General features: G+C 38.6%; 1 protein-coding gene across 11 annotated transcripts in view; it reads right to left on the minus strand.

The window, feature by feature from the left end:
- gig (TSC complex subunit tuberin) overlaps positions 1–21,961 on the minus strand; it is a 35,524-nt gene that overhangs the window by 2,454 nt on the left and 11,109 nt on the right. For 5 of the 11 annotated variants that reach the window (XM_043038286.2, XM_043038287.2, XM_043038289.2 and 2 more), the window contains 22 exons: positions 17,750–17,922; positions 17,384–17,552; positions 16,924–17,154; positions 16,552–16,762; positions 16,180–16,326; positions 15,107–15,225; positions 13,150–13,296; positions 11,155–11,341; positions 10,836–11,032; positions 10,098–10,166; positions 7,404–7,505; positions 5,918–6,030; positions 5,569–5,723; positions 5,292–5,380; positions 5,089–5,179; positions 4,117–4,311; positions 3,185–3,372; positions 2,690–2,906; positions 2,370–2,580; positions 1,696–1,792; positions 966–1,189; positions 515–746 (listed from right to left, as the gene is read on the minus strand). In XM_043038286.2, coding sequence (XP_042894220.1) covers positions 515–746; positions 966–1,189; positions 1,696–1,792; positions 2,370–2,580; positions 2,690–2,906; positions 3,185–3,372; positions 4,117–4,311; positions 5,089–5,179; positions 5,292–5,380; positions 5,569–5,723; positions 5,918–6,030; positions 7,404–7,505; positions 10,098–10,166; positions 10,836–11,032; positions 11,155–11,341; positions 13,150–13,296; positions 15,107–15,225; positions 16,180–16,326; positions 16,552–16,762; positions 16,924–17,154; positions 17,384–17,552; positions 17,750–17,922 — 3,564 coding nt within the window. The remainder of the gene's footprint in view (positions 1–514; positions 747–965; positions 1,190–1,695; positions 1,793–2,369; positions 2,581–2,689; positions 2,907–3,184; positions 3,373–4,116; positions 4,312–5,088; positions 5,180–5,291; positions 5,381–5,568; positions 5,724–5,917; positions 6,031–7,403; positions 7,506–10,097; positions 10,167–10,835; positions 11,033–11,154; positions 11,342–13,149; positions 13,297–15,106; positions 15,226–16,179; positions 16,327–16,551; positions 16,763–16,923; positions 17,155–17,383; positions 17,553–17,749; positions 17,923–21,961) is intronic. The other 6 variants (XM_043038292.2, XM_086537630.1, XM_086537631.1 and 3 more) reach the window with 3 other exon arrangements.

Consider the following 21,961-nt stretch of genomic DNA (forward strand, 5'->3'; position numbering starts at 1 on the left):
GGTCGTTGCAATGAGATGCCAAAGCAATGAGTACGAGTTCTTTATTGATCACTTGCTGTTCTCACTCCATCTGTATTCTTAGCAATGATGTTCCGCATGACCTGCACTGAGAGATGCATGATCAAACAGATATTATCACACAGCACTTAAGTTTGGAGGATAAATTACCATTAACAGTAATTACTTCACCAATTATTGTGAAATCCATAGTACAAATAACCATGCAGCTATGGCAAATACCATCAATTATATCAGTTGGTGTCTGTCAATGCTGCATGTATCTTTAGCCATTAAAATAATAGTGAAAATGGTTTCCTATGCCTTTCACAAAATTAGACACTGTTGAAAGCTAGGTGCCATGGCATGAAAACTTTCCCTTCAGATTTGAGTGCTGCAACTAAAACCATGAATAACTGCATATCAATTAATTCAATGAAATATTACTAATAATGCATAACATTAGAAAATCTTCATCCCTAAAATCAAATTAAACACACACACACACACACACTACCTGTAGAAATGTCATATATCTAAGTGACCCAAAGGAATTCCTCAATATCTCTTGCTCTGTTGTCTGTCCTGGACCAACGTATAGCACACCAATTTTGTGCGTCTCCTGCGGTCGCATGAGGTCTAGTACACGCACTGCCCGCTGGATTTCTGGTTGCTGAGTAGGAACCAGCAAAGGCCGTTCACTACCTCCCCCTAAGCAGTCATGATAATACAGCTGTAGGAATACAAAGCTGAAAAAAAAGAAAAAAGAAAAAAATTATTGTAGGATAAATGGCATATATAATCATCTCAATTTTATAATTGTTAAGGAAGTTTTACTTTATTTTACAGAAAAGGTTGGAACTAAAATTAATATGCTATTTCAATATCATCCAAATGACATAGATGAAACATTAAAGCAAATTACACAAGGAGCAAGCTTTGATAAAAATCCTTCCTTGCAGTCTTACCTTGGAGAAATGCCACCCTTTCCCTCCTTGCTGCTACTCATCTTCTTTGCGGCAATTGATGCTCGCGAGTGCAGTTTGCGCGAGGCGGGGTTCATGTCGGATATGGTGTGGCCTCTGCCTCTTCGCATGGGGCGCGGAGAGCCATCGTCAGCATCCGCATCTGGATTGCTTGAGCCTCCTGTGGTGCTTCCAGGTGAGATGCTGCCCCCGCTACCCACACTCTTCTGTACAGGTTTTAGAGTTCTGTTACACTTTGTCTAGTATACTTTTTTCTTTATCCCTTTACTTTGGATATGAATTGGATATTTGGTGTAAGAAGGTTATTCCAGAGACATAATGTCCCTATTAATTCAGTAAAGATTTCATCCTACTCTTGTCTATGGATCATGTTTAAATATAAATATTAATAATAAAAATTAAAAGTTTCTCTTAGACAAAATCTTCAAAATGAATATTTCTAAACTTTTGCTGTTGTTTTTGAATAGACATACTCTCATTTTCAGATTTAAATTTGCTCTTCTATCATGAAAATCCTCCAAACTAATATTTTTTCCCTTTTTTTAATATGCAAAAGATCACCTTCACTCTCAAATTTACTACTGATTAAAATTAACATATCACATTGAAAGGAAAAAAAAAATAATAAAATAATAATAATAATAATAATAATAATAATAATAATAATAATAATAATTAGTTCCTTCTCTAAGCTCAAGACTGAAAGGCTTACCGTCTGATATGCAGACGTGTGTCGTACTCTGGTGGTCGGGATGGGTGGAGGGGAAGTGGATCCAACACTCCCTCCGCCTCCAATGCCCGGTTCAAACCTGATATCATGAAGAGAGGAGTTAAGTTTAATGCCCACAAATGGAAATACGGGTGATAAAATACTGTTTATAATATCACATGCAAATTAAATCTTCAGCGATACAAAAGTGGTAGTAAAAGATCCTAGGACTGATTACAAAATCTTAAAGTATGTTAAAATTTATTTTTTATCAGAATTCAATATCAAACAAATTAATGACTCTGCTTAGATCTGAAATGATGGTCTTCATTGTGTACATGATGTAACATCAGAAACTGTTTACTGTTAAAGTGCACTCCCAGTCATAAAGACTGTCAAGACACTAGTTTCAGAGGCACAGCTTTCCAAAATCATCCATGACCTTTGTTCTGTGATGATTTTAAGGGAAAACTTTCCTTGGGCAATGTTCTGCAGTCAGGAGTGAGTAAGTAAGATTTTCCCCAACCCTCTAACCCTCTTCAGAGATATCCTGTCTTGACAGCCAGTCAGCTAGTTCTGGCTTTCTTCTGTAGCTCATTCACACTCTCTGTGATCACATCAACACTAAAAACCATTAATCAGTTAATCCATTAACTTCCATAATACTGAGGATTTACCTTGGCTTCGGTTTGACTGGCTTAGTTGCAACTGATACTGGCTCAGTGTCACTTGGCACAGCTTGTGGTGGTGATGAGGCTTCTGTCTGTGGATCCTCCTCATCCACAGCTTGTTGCATGACTTCATTACCTCCTACGACAGCTCCTTCACTCATTTCAGGACTAGAATGGCATCGCTGAACAGGAACGCGAGGATCATCTGGGTTCTCACCTGTGGATAAGACAGACAAACAGTGATAAAAAAGTTTGGAACCTTAGTACCACTAATAATAATATTCCCATATCCAATCCTATGCACAGCCAAACTCCACCTCGCTTACCAGAAGTACTGGTGTTTGTCAGGGGAGAGCTTCCCCTTGTGTCGTCACCAGCATCGGCAGAGTTTATCCGAGGGTCAGAGGAGGTGTGAGAGGGGGCACCACTACTCCAACCACTGGAGTCTCTCTGGGAACCCGGATCAGAATCTTGGGTCCTGTCTGATGCCCCAGAGAAGGCTCTCGGTCGTGTTTCTTCAAAGGGCTGGCTTAGAAGCTCCTGCTGAATTCAGATCAAGAAGCTTTCATCAAATATGAACAAATCTAGCTATATGTGTCTAAATGGTTATGTGTGGGAGGGTGCTAGGGAGTGTGGGGGGTATGGATGTGTGTAGGGGTAGTTGGGGATGGGGGCCAATATTGTAGGGTGTAGGGATGGATACTTGACTCCCCCTCCCTGCAACCCTGCTCTTATCATGGGTACAGGGAGTCAAGTGTTGGTGTATCAAAGATGATAAAGAATAGTTACATAACAAAGAACACACATAAGAGTTCTCTCACCTCATACTTTTCATCTTCCAGAGTCTCAGAATCAATTCTCCTGTGAGTGAATAATGATCCTGAAAAGTCTGCAGACTGAGTGCTAGGTGTGGCAGCAAAGAGCACACTCAGATCATGCAAGGGCAGCTCTCCTCCCGAGGCAACAAGTGTCTGCTGGTTTTGGACGCGCATCATCCACGACATGTTGCCTGTTGTGTTAAGAGGTAAGTGGTTGGTGATCATTAAGAGCTTGTTTATGGGAATTTTAGGACAGCAATCCATAGAGGTAAGATGTTCAATGGTAGCTAAATTGTTACATTACTAGCATCTGCCTTAATACCGCTCAGACATTATTCTTTTATTCATTCAAGTATCATTTGGAATACTGGAACATGAAGGTGTGATTTAAGTCCTGGTGAAGCTCTAAAGTTGAAATGAAAGCGTATGCAAAGTATATCCTTTTATAATCTGCAATCACATGTGAGGATCATGTTCTAGTCATTGCCCTTCCTGAAGCATTTAGGATTAATTCCCTGACTTCTTCACCCAATTATGTTGTTGAAGATGAAGGAAAAAAATAAATATCTTGCCCTCTTTATGATGGTTGTTCATTTGAAATAAACTGATGGTTACTCATTTTGATGAAGAGCAGTGATGCCCCACAGAATGCCACATATTTTAGATTTATCAGACTAAAACTGGGAAGTATACTGATCATAAAAAAAGACAGATTTCTAAAGGGAAAGAGTATAGCTCACAGTAAAAAAAGAAGAAGAAAAAAGTGATTTCTACATATAGCAAAAGGACCTTCTTCATCTGCAGTGTATGAATGTTAACACATAGCATGCACACTATAAATTATCAAAACAAATTAAACGGAACTCACACCTTCACAATCAAATCTCATGAACTAGAATACCTTTACCCCATTTATCCAAGTCCAAATCACAAACCTGTGGGTTGTCTGATGTATATTTCAGCCCATCCCTGGCACCAGCAAGCGCACAGATGCTGCTCTACCCTCTTATTCTCATTGGGTGTTGTGCCGCTGCTCCCAACATTGCTGCCGAACACCAATTTATCAACTGGCGAGGATTCACTTTCACCGGGCTCACCTATGTTGCTGCTTGACCATCCGACCCCATCGCCTGAAAGTCAGTATGTGTGGTATGAGTGGTATTACAACAACAACGAATGGTTTGTAAATACAACCAATAGGTATATCTTTCATCCTATAGTCTAAGCTGTAAGGTAAGGTTTGTCAGCTGTAATCAAAGAAACAAATAATTTTAATAAATTTATCTAATCAATTAATTTTCCAAAAGTTGACTTAAGAGATATGAATGCACTTGAGAAAGATCATCAGAATGCAAAAGTAATGTATATTAAAAAAGACAATATGTATCTACGAAACTAGTCAAAAAACAAAAACAACTTGCAATAGCTGCTTCTTGATTTCATTTTTTGTATATTGATGAAGAATTGAAATGCACTGTTGTTTTGATTACATGTTACTGTGTTTCCAAATTATATTGTGTCCTTGTTGCATTGCGCTTTTATCATGGCCCATATCTATCACAAAAATGCTACTGACTGAACACAAGCTGAATGGGATATTGGTATGGAAGAGGGTGGTAGTGGAGGGGATAAAGAGGAATTGTCAGAGGAAGCACAGACTCAAACCAAAGTATTGCAAACATGCTCCGCATTTGCAACGTGAATCTCTCTCACAAGAGGTACACCGCAGGCTATCAAACTGACCTCCTGTGAGGCAAGTTGGAAGCATAAAGGCAAACAATATTTTTAATAAGGGCAAAAGAATGTGGAAAATAAAACATTAGTCTAACAAATTTGCTTATACATGGTCCTTTATCTCTCTTCAAAGACCTACAGTATATTTTGTATTGCTGAGCTGTCTCACTCACCTTGGTCAACTAATGGAGTAAGGCCATCTCCATTCTCTCTCTTCACTGACCACATATGTAGATCATCCTTACTCTGTGGCTTATGTTTTGCCTGTAAAATAGTTCCTAATTATTTAACAAAACCCTTTTTTCTTTTCTCTCAACATATCTACTATACTGCATTGTTACCATAGTGTAAATGTAGCAAAAGGAAGGGCCCTAACTTCATGTGATATCGTCCTGTGGAATTCTGAGCGGTGTCTTCTGCGATTGAGGTTGGTGGTGGCAGCGAAAGTCTCAGGGGCTGGTGATCCTGAAACATAATTACTCAGAATTATCTGCCTCACATAAGCCTAATATTAAATACATCTTATTTGCAATACTATTAGATATTTATTTGATATGCAGTGCAACAACACACTAAAAAAAATATACCCATAGACCTCCACAGCCATACCACACATATAAAAAAACATTACGATGTACAATGAATAAACCTACTTTTTTCAAGGTTACAAAGTTGCAAACATTTGTCACACAAGCCTTGTCTCAGTGGCCGTTGGGAGCAGCCAGAAGTTGTGATAGTGATCAGCTTGTTTCCTATTAGCCAAGTCTGAGACTGACCTCCTGACACTAGCATTTCAGCCACATTCCCTCTGAAATGTGAACCATGGTATTATCAACGTTGCAGAAATCAACTCTGGTAGTCCAGAGTGTGCATAAAAAATAATAATAGTCAATGATATATCTATGAAATATATGTATATAACAACACGGCACTCACCCCTTTTATGATTAACAATCATTAACTCTGGTAACTTTGGCAACACACTAGTGCATCGGGAATTACCTTTTGGGAAGAGGTGCGCAGGATGCAAAGGTGTAGCGTGCCATCAAATCAACACACGTCTCACGCAGGTCGTTGTGAAACTGGATCATGTCCGTGTCTCCCTTTCCTCTACACTGTTAGGAAATATGCGATTATATGATATCCAAGTCTTTCCTTGAAATACAGAAGTAAAGCATTTTCCTAAATAAATAGTCTTGTTCAATATACATACATGTAGATATACCACTTTTTAAAACATGAAGATTTCATCAATTCAACTTTTGTCCTTCATAAATTAATTGCTCTGCATACGCAACAAAAGTCCTCTTTTAAAAGCTTTTTTTTCTACATGCATGTGTTCCATGGCAGTCAAACTGTGTTTTCAGACCTGGTAACGTGTTGTGATTCAAATATATATACATATGTTTTTTGTTTTCTTTTTGGAAATACTCAAATTTTCTTTAAGAGATCAGTAACAGAAATGAGGAATTTAAAACTGTATAACATATCTCCAAAGATTTCCTATCATTTGAAAAAAATAGAAAAAAGGAAATAAAAATTCCATTGAGTTTTTTTCCATAAAAAGATCCATACATATATATATATATATATAATTTTTTAGTTTCATTTCATTTGTGCTTAAAGCCAACTAGTGCTCTATAACCTAGTACTATAAGAACACTTGCTAAATGTAATGCAAAAGATATCAGCGGTTTCATTGTCTTCATGGAATTTTGAAGAATCCAAAGACTAAAATAAGTTCTCAGCATATACATTGCTTTTTATATAAATATATCTCAACTGCCAAGATTTAGAAAACAAATCATCGACAACTTCTTCATCAAGTTGCAAGACTTCTTGCCCACTGATTAGAGGACTACAAATATGCTCACAATGCTCAAGAAAGGATGAGAATGCTGCCAAGGTGCATCTGACAAGACAAATTCTCCTTGAGGGATTATACTGTGTGAATGAAAGACCTTCAAACCCTCAATCATAGCAGTGAATAAATCATGCTTACAAGGCGAGGGTGTAGCTCATACATCCCACATGCGCATTAATCTTTTGACGATTTAAAGCCTGAAAGGATCAGTGAAGATACATGGACTCTCTCGTAGCAAATAGCTCAGCAAGTCTAGCTCTCAGTCCCAAGCCTGTGGTTATTACTACTTGAAATAGTCAAGAGTTATATATTCTATATTTTCAAGCAAATCTTTTTTACAAATATATATACATATAGCTTCCACATTGATGAAGAATAAAATTTTCATGTGAAACCTAAGCCAACATCTTTATAACAAAATGTGCTTCTCTTACTAAACTTATCTGCATTAAAAAGCAAGTGTTCACATAGCTTTGTTCAAAACAAAAAGACATAAAACAATTCTGAGCGTAAATACTGATAGATAATAAAACCGAATTATTTCCAGCTGGAAATATCTAAACATTTCTGTCGCTCAAAACTGTTCTCGTCATTCAGTACATCATGACATTCTCTGTATCATACAGTGTTCAAAGGTGGCTCAGCTTCACTGTTATATATTTCTTCAAGACGTTTGTGAGAGAACGACTGAGACCGAGCCATTTTTGCTCGAGCAAGGAGTATTGCCTGTAAATTTTCGGTAAAATTGAAAATAAGATGTTAAATTCACAAAATTTGTTCAATGTCAGTAATACTCAAACAGCACACACACTCTTACAAAATATATATCCCATAAGTCCTCTATTGGCATTTGGATATCTATATTAAAACAGCAGTGGCACTTTAATCCCTCCGCACCGGACATTTTCCGCAGGGTTGAATCACTTTCATACTGCATTTCTCCCTTGGTTGAAATTACAAGCTATTTATTCCTTCAGTTATGATGCGGCATCGTACCAAATGCTAATTAGTATCACTTTGCTAATATAATATATAGAGGCTCATATATTATATTACAAGTCAAGAAAATAGTAGATAATACACATTTTAAGATCCCAGAAGGATTAAATACTCATCATAACCCTTTGCAGTGTCTGACTAATTTTTCCTTCTGTATTAGGTAAATAATCTGATTTATTCTACTGTAACATACTTTCTTTTTTTATGTATATATCTAAATATCTCATAAATATCAGACTTGCTGGACTAGGTAAATAGCCATGATTGGGTTAAGAGAGGATCTGGGGTGATGGAGTGAGTACCATTTAGGCTTCCAGCACATTTCCCAAAATCCACATCTGCTAGGTGTTAGCAGTACTTTCTTGATTTGTTGACAAAACTTAGCATATGATACCGATGGCTACATTTTGGCTAATGAATGAGTACCGTCTCAATTTAACATGAATCAGCAAACATTGCATTCATCTGGTATAATGAGGAAACAGCATCAACATAATTTATTTAAGGTTTTGTGCAACCATCTCTTGGCTTTTAAAGACTCTTTTAAAATATTTAGATATCAGCCTTCACATAAGTCAATACTAAACAAAGAGAATGTGTTTCAGTCTAAAGCAATCTTTTCATGGTCTTTTTTCTTCATCAGTAATTCTGTATTTATCACACAACATCATCACCAATTTTCATTATAAATTGTAGGCTTCATATTAACAGAAAATTATATTTGCAAAGGGCTAAATGATATATAATTACCACAGACTGCCAAGTATTATCAAGATATAATATAGGTCCAAGTTCTTTATTAATAATGCTTCTTCTTTCAAAAACTAAGAAGCAAGGAATGGCTGTTTTGGGATCTACATACGTTTTCAGAGTTCCATTGATTTTCTTTACATTTTTGGCTTTCATGCACATTTTATAACAAAACAAAGGAAAAAAAAAAAAAGGAAAACACAAAAATATGATGGCTTTTTCCCTTACTGGTTCTCCTGGGCATCTTAAGAAGCAACAAAGCAAAAAAAGTCTTCAGCATACTCCTGTTTTTCGCTTTAGCATATCCCTGTTTTTCGTTGCTTTTTTTTTTTTTTTACAATGCATTCACCATGAATCCTCCTCTGTACATTTGCACACACAAACAATTGCTAACCCTGTTCTCATTCCTCCTTGTTCTGCCTTTTACGGTACAGAGACCTTTCTAAAATAGCTTCATATAACATACACTTACAAACCTTGATGCAGAAGTAAAATTTTATTCCTTCTACCCCTTTCATATATTCAATTCTTTAAACCATCCAAGCTTTAGGAAGAAAGACAACTTTCCTATTAGCAGAGTAACAGAAACTGTTTTCATTTTCCCTGATTATGAATCTGAATATTTTTAGTCACTGTAATCAGCTGTACTGATTGAGCAAGTGCACACAAATACACACATACTAGGTAACGTGTCTGTGCTGAAGCAAATGTAACTGAGCAGCAGGTGTTTACATATATATTGTAAGCATGGGTAGCAGCAAAAATATGCAAAAAGCTAAGCACTGAACACATGTCAGAGACAGTAAATGGAAGAATAAATTATCTATAACAGCTCAAAGTGACCCTCTCATTTGCAAGGAAAAAAACTGTCTATACAAATCCACATACACACGCACACGCACCCTCCACACATACATACACACATATATATAAATATATATATATCTTGTAACTTTGTTCTAGATAAGTGTACATGACCATGAACTCAATTCAAAAAAATTCAGCAAAGTTAACCCAATAATAAAGAAGCATAAAGTTGAAACCTAACCTAATATAAAACATAAAAAAGGCATTGCATAGCTTTTCTTTTTTAAGCTACCTCTCCTATCACTGAAAATTCTTCACAAAAAAGGTCCTTATGTTATCAATTAAAGTGTTTCTATGTTGGAATATGATAAAATCACTAAAAGATGGAGACTGCCAGATACGCTAACAATTTCATAAATACTATACTATCAGTCCTAGATGAAAACATCTGCCTGTACATTACTAATGAAACAAAGCATGAAAGATTACAGCCTTTCTTTATCAAATAAAAACTGGTGATACATTTCATTCGTGACATAAAAATTTGAATGAAATCTAAATCGGATTCTTAACATCTATTCTCAATGACAAGACCATGAAAAGTGGCAAACAGCTCTACGGGCAGAGAAAGGAAATTTGATCATAACTACGAAATGAAACAAAAGAGAAAAACATGCCTCTGTCTGGTTTTCTTTATCTATTGATCTTCAATGGTTTGACAGCTCTACGTCAAAGGTCCACAGAAACGGATTTCATAATTACCTGTTCACTGGCGCTTGCACTTCTTCTTCGTGTGGCGGCCTCTTCATTTGTTAGAATCATGTTTAAATTCTGAAACGAGCATTTGGAAAAATGGAATGGGTGAAAATAGAGTTTGAATTTCCGTTGACTTTAATATTGTTGCCTATCTATTAACTGTATTTACCATTATCATTCCTAATTTCAAAGCAAAAAATCTTCATCTGGCTGTTCTGTTCCAGCCTTAAATAAAGTCACAGCAGCGTCAGAATCCTATATTCCATTAATCTTCCACAACAAATGAAATACCTTCCAGAGTATAATTTTACATGAGGCTCTCTCATGTACAATTTTTTTTATTCAAAGAGAGAGAATTAAAAAAATACAGACCCAAGTTTTTTTTTATCTTTACTGATTATCATCATTATGATCATCATTGCGCTTAGTATAATCTTTTTTTTTTCTTATTCTAAATTGGGAGGTTAATTAGCTTTATGTCTAAATAATCAGGTAAATACAGCAAGTCAGGTCTACATGACAAGGATATTACTGGCAAATTTTGATACTTGTATATATCAGGAGGGAGGCTTCAAACTTCCTTAACACAATATGCTCAGTGTGTAGCCGAAATACTAATCAAACAAGGAATCTGCAACAAACTGGCAAAACTAACCTCCTAAACACTGAATATCAGAGTACTGGTCTAAAGAAAGAATTTCATATTGATGAAAAAAAAGGAAAAATGGAAGCCTGATGACTAACCTTTGATATAAATGGCACAAAATGCCTTCTGAAGGGAAGTCTGCATTTGAGGAACCACATGGCAATGACGTGGTACGCGAGTGATACAATATAATGGTTGAACTTGAATGGGTTTGTGTACGGTATAGCAATCGCAAAGATTGACATATACTGGTCAGACACAAAGCTGGCATACACTTTTGGCAGGTGGAGCAAAGCTGGGGAGATAAACGCTGGGAGTTAATACACTGAAATGGAAAATTCTGCGCTCTACTTCTGTCCCATATATATCATTCTCGTGTTATACATAAAACAAAAGAAATATTGTGGTTGCACTTACTTGAAAGAAATTCTAAGATTGGTTGAGCATTTTGGACAGTGGCAGTTATCTTTGAGAGGTTTATCATGACCTCTCGTAGCAGCTTGATCATCGAGTCTCTCATTTCCAGAACACACAAGGTCAGAGCACTCACACACAACGGTCCTGCACATCTACTCAGAACGCCAAGCTCCAGGCATTTAATGACCTGTAATCATTCCAAAATATTCTCCTCATAAAAAGGAAACATGACAGATCTCAAATACCTAAAAAAAAAAAAATAGTACAAAAGACATATTGATAGGTACTAACATACAGCTATAAGAGCCAAAATTGAACTTTTTATACGGTCTTTTTGTTGTTTATATTGGGGTGGGTCCAGGGTAATTTAGTCCGGTGAAGTCGAATTTTGGGAAAAATTTTTGAAAAAGTCGACCCTATTACATAATAATGACGTAATTTAGTTTTAAAATCGTCATAACTTTTTGGCACATGGTGGCACACATTTAAAAATAGTCGCAAACGAAAGAACAGGCCCTGTTTACCCCTCAGTAAAAAAATCAGCTTCGTCTTGGCTCGTCCTGGGGGTCAAAATGACGATTTAATCCACGTCATTTCATCGATTTTTCCCTTTTTGATCGAAAACCATATAGAATGGTTATTTAAATATTATTTATTATGTAAACTTGTTAAATGGCCGTTAAAAAGCTTGTATGACGTCATTATGACGTAATAAAGAAACCAAAGATTTTTTTATTTATTTTCATTCTCATTTTCTTTCTCTAACAGTGAATCAAGGTCTTTGAAGTTCTCTTTTCGTAAGTACGATCGGCGTAAGAACTGACTCAGCTCAAGCCCCGAGTACTTTGCACAATCATGACCAGTGAACGTAATCATTTAACCGACTCTATCTGAAAAATCGCCCTGTTATTTTGAGTTTATTACCAATTAGTGCAAAATCCCCTACCAAACTCGGATTTTACCCGTCGAATAGACATGGTATAAAGTAATGAGTCACCCACTCTTTCTACGGTTTACACTCTCCTTCAACCGCCTGGCACTAGCCTAGTACCGCCTCCACCCCCGCCCCTCATATACTGGCTTTTCGGGTTTCGGTAACCTTGTTTCCAACTACAACCACAGCCCTGTCAAGTTCAGGTTACGCCATGACTACAATACCAGGTCAATCGAACTGGGTAGCAAGTCCAGTAGGATTGGAGTAGTGTGGTAAGCACTACCCCTGGTGAGGTGAACCCACGCTGCCCCTTATATACTAGTATATAGACCCGGCGGCGCCGGCATTACGATTATGGTTCTCTAGTTTGGCCACTCAGAAGGCCGGAGGCCGCCTCCCACTGTTGACAGGGCTCCGAAAATGCCTAGGGGCACTCAGGGCGCCGAAAAAATGCATTTTTCACCAATAAATGCCAACTTCTGGTATGGACCTCGGACCGGAAATCCAACTTCACCATCGTGTTCAGGACCAAAAACTACCCTAAAACCCAAACTCTTGTCAAGTTATATGCACCTGGCTAGATTTTATTTTTTCAATGTGGCTGTATGTTAGTACCTACATATTGAGTATGTTTTTCATGGCATTTCTCCTTTCAGTAGTCCTCTTTATATAAACTAAGTGCCTGCATACTGCATGTGAAAAGATATAATTTTTACCAAAAAATTAAAACATATCAATAAAAAAATTAAAATAATGAAACTTCTCCAACTTAGTCGCATATAACCCAAATCACAACGGGTTTCCCAATTACAATCAGAGGCCTGGTGACAGCTATTGATAAAATCTCTCGATATGCTGTTTTCTTCTCCTTGTATGTGGTACATACCTGTCACCTTTGAAGGTTGCAGCTCTTCAACCAGCAGGTGTGAGTCATAATATTGAATAACTATAATGTTCAAGCTCTGGAGAGTAGCAAAAATAGATACCATCAATGGAAAATAAATCAGTGACTTGAGGAAGAAGAAAAAACAATCTAACGGTATCACAAGACATATAAATACCTTCTGCTGGATTACGGACTCCAAGTGCATGTGGTAGGATGCCAGAGTTGCCAAAACAGGAAAGACAAAGCTCTGGAAATCTGATTTGGTGAACTTTGCCGGAGTATTGTGCAGTGATTCTGGCAATCCTAGAGACTTTTCCGTAACCTGGTGGAAGAGAGAAAATAATTGTACACATTGGTAAGCGTCGCAAGGATATTGAATTATTAGCTGACTAATACTCTTGCATTCAGTCAGAATTATACGAGCGTGGTGACCTTAACCCTTTCCCGACGGGGCACGTGCTACGCGAAAACCCCTAAGCCGGGCGATTGCAATATTGCATTGAAATCGTCATACTGGCATGACACTCCGGCATCGGGAGTTTAGCTGTGTCACACGAGTGTGACGCACCGTCGTCATAGGGTTATTTTTTTTTATTTATTTATTTTTTTTTTTGGGGGGGGGGGATATCAGTACTGCCCAATATTCTATTTACACTTACCAGTTAAGTCCTAAGTCTGAGCCACCTTAGTCAAGGAGGTAAGTAAGTTTCCAGCCAAGTCGCATGGTTAGAGCATTAGATTTTGTGGTAAAATGCACAAAAAAAAAAAAAAAAAAATTCTTCTATCTACTTCAATTTTGCCCACCCAAAAAAAATGAGTTGTATTCCTAAAATGCGCAGGTCAAAATCTACAAGGTAAACATAGCCTTCAAGGGTTAAAAAAAACTAGCAGCCTGTGTTTTCCTACTTTATTCCTAAGCTAATGAGATGTAGTGAGAGTAGACTAGTATATTTGATACTGTTTGACATCCTTCTACCAGCTTTATGACCGCAGAAACTCATCCCGACCTGAAATCCCTAAAATAACTGGGCCCTTTATCATGTCCCTAGGTGGACTCTCCTCCAATCCCATCTTACCCTCTGTACACCCTCGAAGTCCTCATTGACCTCTATATCCCCATCCTATCCTTTGCACCCTTCTTCTAGGAGCTCCTCCACCCCCCTCATAAAATCGGTTCCTCGCATGGTTGAGCTGATTACAATGTTATTTTGGTTTTTGCAATATATAGTATACTTACCTAAAACCAGGATAAATGTATGACTTATTACCACATTGCGTACGAGTGTCGTGACATACATGACGCGTGAGCTTTGCCCTGACGACAGACATACATGAAATTCAGGGATTTTGGATTACTCTGCTACTTTATTGTGCTATGAGTAAGGAGTGAGTGCTGATGACTATTATAGCCATAATTACTATAAAATTACTGTAATATTAAGCAAACTTTCCTCTTCGCTACCTCTTCATGTTATCTTCATTGCAGATGGTTACATGTTTCTTATTCGTTCATGACAGTACATAAATACAAAAAAAAAGAAGTTCTTTTTGTCCTCCCATAAAACAACAATGCTTCTATCACACTGAGAATAAAGAAAAGAATGAGCTGATATGGATCATATACTATAATTTCAGTCAACTGCAGCATCGATAGAGCCTGTCATATGACACATAGGAGTCTCTCGATACAATAAAACACACAAAAAATAAAACACAAAAATGGCTCTAGTTTTATAATGAGTGACTGAAATAGAGTGGGAAAAGTCATATTATGTTGTGTGAAGTAGTCTCACCCTGAAATAAAAGCCCTCCTGGGGAACAGGCAAGCTAATCTATCCCCCGTATGCAATGGGTTAATTATGAAATGTATTTTCTTGCATCATATGTGTTATATTTCAATGTTGCAGTATGTTTCTTTCCCAACTTTTTTGCAAAACACATGTATTTTCTAGCAAATAATAAATGCAAAATGTGCTCCGGCTTCAAGTTGAAAATTAAGTTGTTCTGTGGCTTAGGGGCAAGGACTGGATGAGGAACTGCAGTCTTTAGCAGTAAATGAAGAAAGGAAGAAAAGAAGAATGCTTGAAAATCTAGATTAAAAATACATAACTGCACGAAAATTCTCTACTCACCAAAGCACACAGAGCAGCAGCGAAGTAGTCAATATCATTGCCGTCACGGGACAGAATGAGAGCTTTGTTCTGCAAGACCTGTGGCACGCGCTCCAGAATCATCCGCAAAACTTCCCAATCTGTTTAGCAAGAAATGAGGTTATTTGACTGGATAAGGTATAAGTTAAGGCATAATCTTAGTCTATGCCTGTCCTCACAGACACTCTTTTTCTAATTCCTTTTGTAATATATATGGTATTTAGTATTCCTCAAAACTTCCAGCTGATCTATTTTCTCTAGGAGAGAGTTTAAAATGTATGAATTCCAGACTGAAGATATTTCTTTAGCATTCTACCTTTTACATGTGAGTAAATATTGGTTTGCAAGTTACAGTATAAAGTATACAATAAAATATATTGAGAGGCAATACATAATCTTACTGTAGAGTCTCAACATTATAACACTTCTATGATGGATGGAATGGGCAACATCCATGGTACTGGGAATGGTATTTTGGAATGGTATTTTGAAACCATGAGGAGAGACTTTTTTTAATATCTAGTGCAACCACACCTTAACCCTTCTGCTATGGGCCTTTTTCATGGGGTTGAATCACTTTTGTACTGCATTTTTGTTTATTCAAAATACAGTCTTGTTATTCCTTCAGTTATGTAACTAAAGCATCATACCAAATGCTAATCAGTAACACTTTGCCAATATATTACATAAAAATTCATATACAGTACCATATGTCCAGAAAAAATAGAAAACACAGCATTTTTGGATGCCTATCCCTGGCTAAAGATCTCTTCAGATGTGGCCTTTCTCAGAAGGATTAAGTTATCAAATAAATTCAACATTCTCACTGAGAACCTAAGCCAGGATGTGATAGTAAATGACAAGACATGTGCATTAAGCATGGAAGGATTTGATTTATAAATTCAGCAAAAATGATAATAAAAAATAATTCTATGTATAAATAGTAATTCATATCATTATCACTGCCTAACACTACCAAGGCAAAACCAATATTCCAAAATGTCTAAAAATAATTCACCCACTAATCACCACAAAAAACAAGAATTTCACCATACCCTTTTCCTTCTTCATAGCTACTATAACAGTCATGGCAGACTGCGTTAAGGACAAGTGTGTGACCTCCACCTTAGGCTGCACAAGAAGTGGCGTGGCATCGGACAGTATTCCATCACTTTCTTCCTGATTTGCTTCATTTGTGATACCTGTTGGACAACCGTAGATCAGCAGTGTCAACGATATAGCCATTTGTTATTATGAAACTAATGAAACTCAAATCGTTACAGAACTGGAAGGTAGAATTGTTTTGTTTTCAAAGTTGTGTCCTATTCTGATTTATACTACTTTCTCATTTAAAAAAATTGCAAACAAATGAACCAAAACCTAAAATAGAGAGATCTAACGTCAGAGAGATAATTTTTTCTATCAACCTGATGATAATGTTATCTGCTTCTCGCCGTGCTCTTGTTCAGCCTCCTTCAGTAATTGTCCGTGTTTATGATCAACTACTATGTACGGTGAATACTGGGGAAGCAGTAAGGTGGAATTGTCTTCATCTTCATGTCCAATTTTTTCACTGATTCTTGGAAACCCTACCTGGTATTTGGAATTGGCCCTCATCTCAAAAATCATTTCAAATATCTGGAATTAAATGCAGCTAACAGTATATCTATACCAGGACTTTTTCTTACATGTTTTCATAACAGTTCAAAATCTGATTTGCACTATATGATTCTTTTAAACTTTCTTCTACACTGCTACTTATCTCTACAAACAAGCACCCGTTATCATCAAAACCTTACCTGCAGCCTTACTCTTGATACTCCTTCAAGTACAGTCTGATTACGATAATGATGTTCGATACAGGACAGCAATATCCTATAAGCTTGGATGGCGTATGATGATGGCAGCTCCCATAATTTCTTCTTAAAGATCCTTATCAAACCTGCTACTGCTGCAATAATGTCTGCAGCCTCACTCTCCCTCACTACTTGCACACAGTCTCCAGCACTTGAGTACGGAGCAATAACAATCTGAATGCAAGTAATTACATTAATGAAAACTTCTCAACACAATGCCTTCACGATGCCTCACTGCTTTTACTAGCCAAATGTTTCAGTCTCATAAAATTGATGAATCTGACAAAGACTTTTACTGTCTTTTTTAAGGAGTGTTTTCTATTGTCCAAATCTAATGAAAACAACTACAGTAAAACCTATTACATTTATAACATAACATCAAAACTGTAAAGAAGGTACTTACTTTTTCTAGCATGTTGAGAATATCTGGCACAACGGATGATTTTTGGGTAATAGCTATGTGAACCAGCAAGTTGACCGCAGCAGTTCTGACTCCAACGTTTTGTTCTGTTTCGATCCCTTCCATTTGTATAGTAATGACATTCCTAACCATCTCGGTCCCATACAAATACCTGAAAAAGGAGGTATTTGAAAAGTATATTAAAAAAATTGATGTACATTATCTAAGATATGTAGCAAAATGAAGAGTAACAAGAAAAGCATATAATGGAAATGTACAAAAGCAAGCACATGCACATTTGGAATAATCTGGGATATAATTACAGCTGTTTTCATACTCAAAGAAATATATCTAACTTTCACTTGTTACCTGTTATTGTTGTACACATCCGACAGTATAGCCAGTGCCTTGGTTCTAATATTAGGTCTCGGGTCCCTTCGATAGTACTGATGAAGAAGTGTCCCTAAATTGGCCAACCAATGAGGACGTAGTGGATCCATAGCCTGGGCTTGATGGTCTAAAAGACGTAAGACAGATGATTCCTGAAAAGAAATTTGACTATAAATAAAATTCCTCTAGCACATCTGTTTAGTCTTAGAAGCATAAGAGATACATATATGAAGGACTAGGAAGAATAAAAGTTTTCAGTTCAGTCAGGCATCCATTTTGCTGTTGCAACCAAGTCTATTAGCTGACTTAGTACTATCAAACTGAACTGATTATTCTACATAAGTTCACAGTACATCAGACCAAAAATGAAAGAAAGAAGAGAGAAAAAAAAAAAAAAAAAACACTAGACCAAATCAACTCTCAATGTTTCCCTTGCAACTCCTCTCATGATCTCAGCAAGGATGAGTTGATCAGCATGCCAAATCAGATTTTCTTGAAGTATTGTACTTTTTTCCACCCTTCTCTTTTGTATGGAATATTGTTGACATCACTCCCTGTCTTATGAGTCTTCTTTTCTATTTTTTAGTGTATATATTCCGTAAATTTGTGTCATGAATCGTCATTTACGAACTCGTTTCCGGTTTACCTTAGGTGACCTTCCGAATGTCACCGCAAGTACTAAGTGACATAGAACCTTATTACCTTGATTTTTGTATACATATGTGTTATTATATACGTGTGCGTGTGTGTATGAGTGAGTGAGTGTGTGTGTGTGTGTGTGTGTGTGTGTGTGTGTGTGTGTGTGTGTGTGTGTGTGTGTGTGTGTGTGTGTGTGTGTGTGTGTGTGTGTGTGTGTGTGTGAGTGAGTGAGTGAGTGAGTGAGTGAGTGAGTGAGTGAGTGAGTGAGTGAGTGAGTGTGTGTGTGTACATCATCTCTCTCTCTTTCCTTCCTACCCTCCCTCCCTCCCTCACCCTCCCTCCCTCACCCTCTATCCCTCCCCCCCTTCCCCCTTCTCTCTCTCTCTCTCTTCGTACAAGTATGTAGGCGTGTGTGTCTGTGTAAATACATACTCTCTCCTTCCTACCCTCCCTCCCTCCCCCCCCTCCCTCCCTCCCCCCCCTCCCCCCCTCCACTTCCCCCTTCTCTCTCTCTCTCTCTCGCTCTCTCTCTCGCTCTCTCACTCTCTCGCTCGCTCTCTCGCTCTTTCTCTCGCTCTCTCTCTCGCTCTCTCTCTCGCTCTCTCACTCTCTCTCTCTCGCTCTCTCACTCTCTCTCTTTCTCCCTCTCTCTCTCTCTCCATTCTAACCTCCCTCCCTCTTTTTCTCTCTCTCCCTCTCATTCTCTCTCCTTCCTACCCTCCCTCCCTCCCTCCCACCTCCCTCCCCCACCCTCCCACCTCCCTCTCCCCCCCCTCCACTTCCCCCTTCTCTCTCACTCTCTCTCCAGTCTACCCTCCCTCCCTCTTTTTCTCTCTCTCCCTCTCATTCTCTGTCTTTCTCCCACTCCCTTTCTCTCTCTTCCCCCTTTCTCTCTCTCCATCTTCCCTCCCTCTCTTCTCAATTTTACCGTGCTTTGTTTTGACGTCATATCCGACTACCACGTTCCCTATCCCCTTCCTCCCTCCCCCCCTCTCCTCAAATTTACCGCGCTATGTTTTGGCGCCATATCCGTTTACCCCATTCCCTGTTCCAAAGTCACCCCATATTACTTGATTGGTTGGAATGTCATGCCACATATTGTGCTGAATGGTGATTGGCTAGAATTCTGTATAAGAACCCCTGATCTCTATTCGGTAGACACATTCAACCATGGAACCCATTCCAGGTAAGTCAAGGGAATAATTTTTTGTCACGCCACATATCGTACTGAGTTCTTATTGACCACTACATCCATTTACTTACTTGTAGGAACTTCAAACTTTTTCGATATCTCGGATGAGGAGGGAGAGGACGAATTCAAGAACTATGTCCCTCTCTCAAGAGAAACACTGGCAGAGGAACAGAATTCATCAGACGAATCGTCTGACGACGACTTCGACTATGTCCCGCTGCATAACAGCAGCATTGATTCAGATGAACCTCTGTCTGAGTATGCTCAAAGGCTCAGAGTTAGGAATTCTCCAGGGACCCCCGGTTTCAAATGGAGAAAGCGGGAGAATGTTCCCAGAAAGTTCGGCCTGACGGCAACACCAGGCCTAAGAGTAAATCTTACTCATTCGGACTCCCCACATAAGTTCCTAAAGTTTTTTTTCACCGAGGAAATGATGGAAATAATTGTGGAAGAGACCAACAAGTAAGTTGCCATCCCTTTTCTTTCAAAAATTATGTAAAGATCAACATTCACTGAATACATTGTCATATAAAATTCTACTGAATGTTTACCATCCATTATAGGTACGCCGAGTCCCATCCTGGTTTTGTGCGAGGGCACGAAAGAAAGTGGACGCCCGTCACCGTTCCAGAACTCGCAGTGTGGGTCTCACTAAGAATTATGATGGGAATCTCGCCAAAGCCCCGCCAAGCCCAGCACTGGTCCAAGGACGAACTCCATGATAGTCCTTTTTTTTACAAACACATGCCAAGGGACAGGTATGACCAGATATCCACTTGTCTCCATTTTAGCAGTGACGGGGCAGATCAGACCAATAGGCTGTGGAAGCTCGGCCGCATCGTCGAGCTTCTGAAGAAAAGTTTCAAAGAAGCATATATCCCTCCGCAAACAATAACAGTTGACGAGAGTTTGTGGAAATTCAGAGGCAGGCTCGGTTTTGTAACATATAATCCTACAAAAAGGGCACGGTTCGGACTAAAAATCTACAAACTGTGTGTATCCTCAGGGCCTACCTGTGGATACACCTGCAATTTCAATTTTTACACAGGTCAGGACAGGGGAGTTCTTCCGGCGTCACATAAGGCCGTAGCCGACCTTATGGAGTCAGCCGAAGTGCTGGATAAGGGCTACAGTCTTTACGTTGACAATTGGTACAGCTCACCAACACTGTTCCACTGGTTACAGGGGCGTAAGACCAACGCTTGTGGTACTGTAAGAGGTAACCGGAAGTTCATGCCCACAGATTTCCCACAAAGATTGCGGCTAAACGACATGGAGAGGAGGAGTACGTCAACGGGTATGTTGTGCATAAAGTGGGCAGACAAAAAACAGCTATACGTATTGTCAACAATGCATACCTCGGCCATGGTTGAAACCGAGAGGGTAAATAGAAAAGGGGAGAAAGTAATCAAACCCCAGGCAGTAATAGATTACAATGAGGGTATGAAGGGAGTCGACGTGGGAGACCAGCTACCTTCCTCTTACCCTGCGGTTAGACGAAGCATAAAATGGTATAAGAAGGTCTTCTTCTACCTATTTGACATGGCTTTGATCAACTCATTCCTTTTATACAAACAGGCTGGTGGGACTATCGCCCAACAATTGATTTTCAGACAGGAGGTGATACGAGGGCTCTTGTCTGAGTACCTACCCCAGGCGCCCGTGTACAGTGGCAGAGGAAGGCCAGCCAGCACGAACACCTCACTCCGCCTACAGGGGAGGAATGCACATGCAATTGTGGAGACTGAAGGGAAAAGATATAAGAGGTGCCATGTGTGTTATACACATGGCAGGAGAAAAATGACAAAAGCAGAGTGCAGAGTCTGCAGAGTGCCGCTTTGCGTCTTTGGATGTTTTGAAGACTTTCATAATAAGCTCCATTATTGACCATGAAGTGTATAGTGTTGTATATATTGTACATAATTTTTTACATGAAATTACATGTACTTGTTTCACTCTCTTTTTTATTGACCACATCCATAACATCCGATGTCAAACTGCCTCGAGCGCGGCTTCCCACACCGCCCGAGCGTTTTCTATTACATTATCAAACTGCTTACGTGTTCTAAAGACTTTGTGTACGAGTCTACAATATTGGAAAAAAAAGTTGTTTTCAAGCTTCCCCAGTTTTCACACGAAAGGGAAAACCGATGTCAAACTGCCTCGAGCGCGGCTTCCCACACCGCCCGAACGTTTTCTATTACATTATCAAACTGCTTACGTGTTCTAAAGACTTCGTGTACGAGTCTACAATATTGGAAAAAAAAAAGTTGTTTTCAAGCTTCCCCAGTTTTCACACGAAAGGGAAAACCGATGTCAAACTGCCTCGAACGCGGCTTCCCACACCGCCCGAGCGTTTT

Source organism: Penaeus japonicus, unplaced genomic scaffold, assembly GCF_977035675.1.
Source record: "Penaeus japonicus unplaced genomic scaffold, GWHDUDI00000001_assembly GWHDUDI00000006, whole genome shotgun sequence".
Lineage (NCBI taxonomy): Eukaryota > Metazoa > Arthropoda > Malacostraca > Decapoda > Penaeidae > Penaeus > Penaeus japonicus.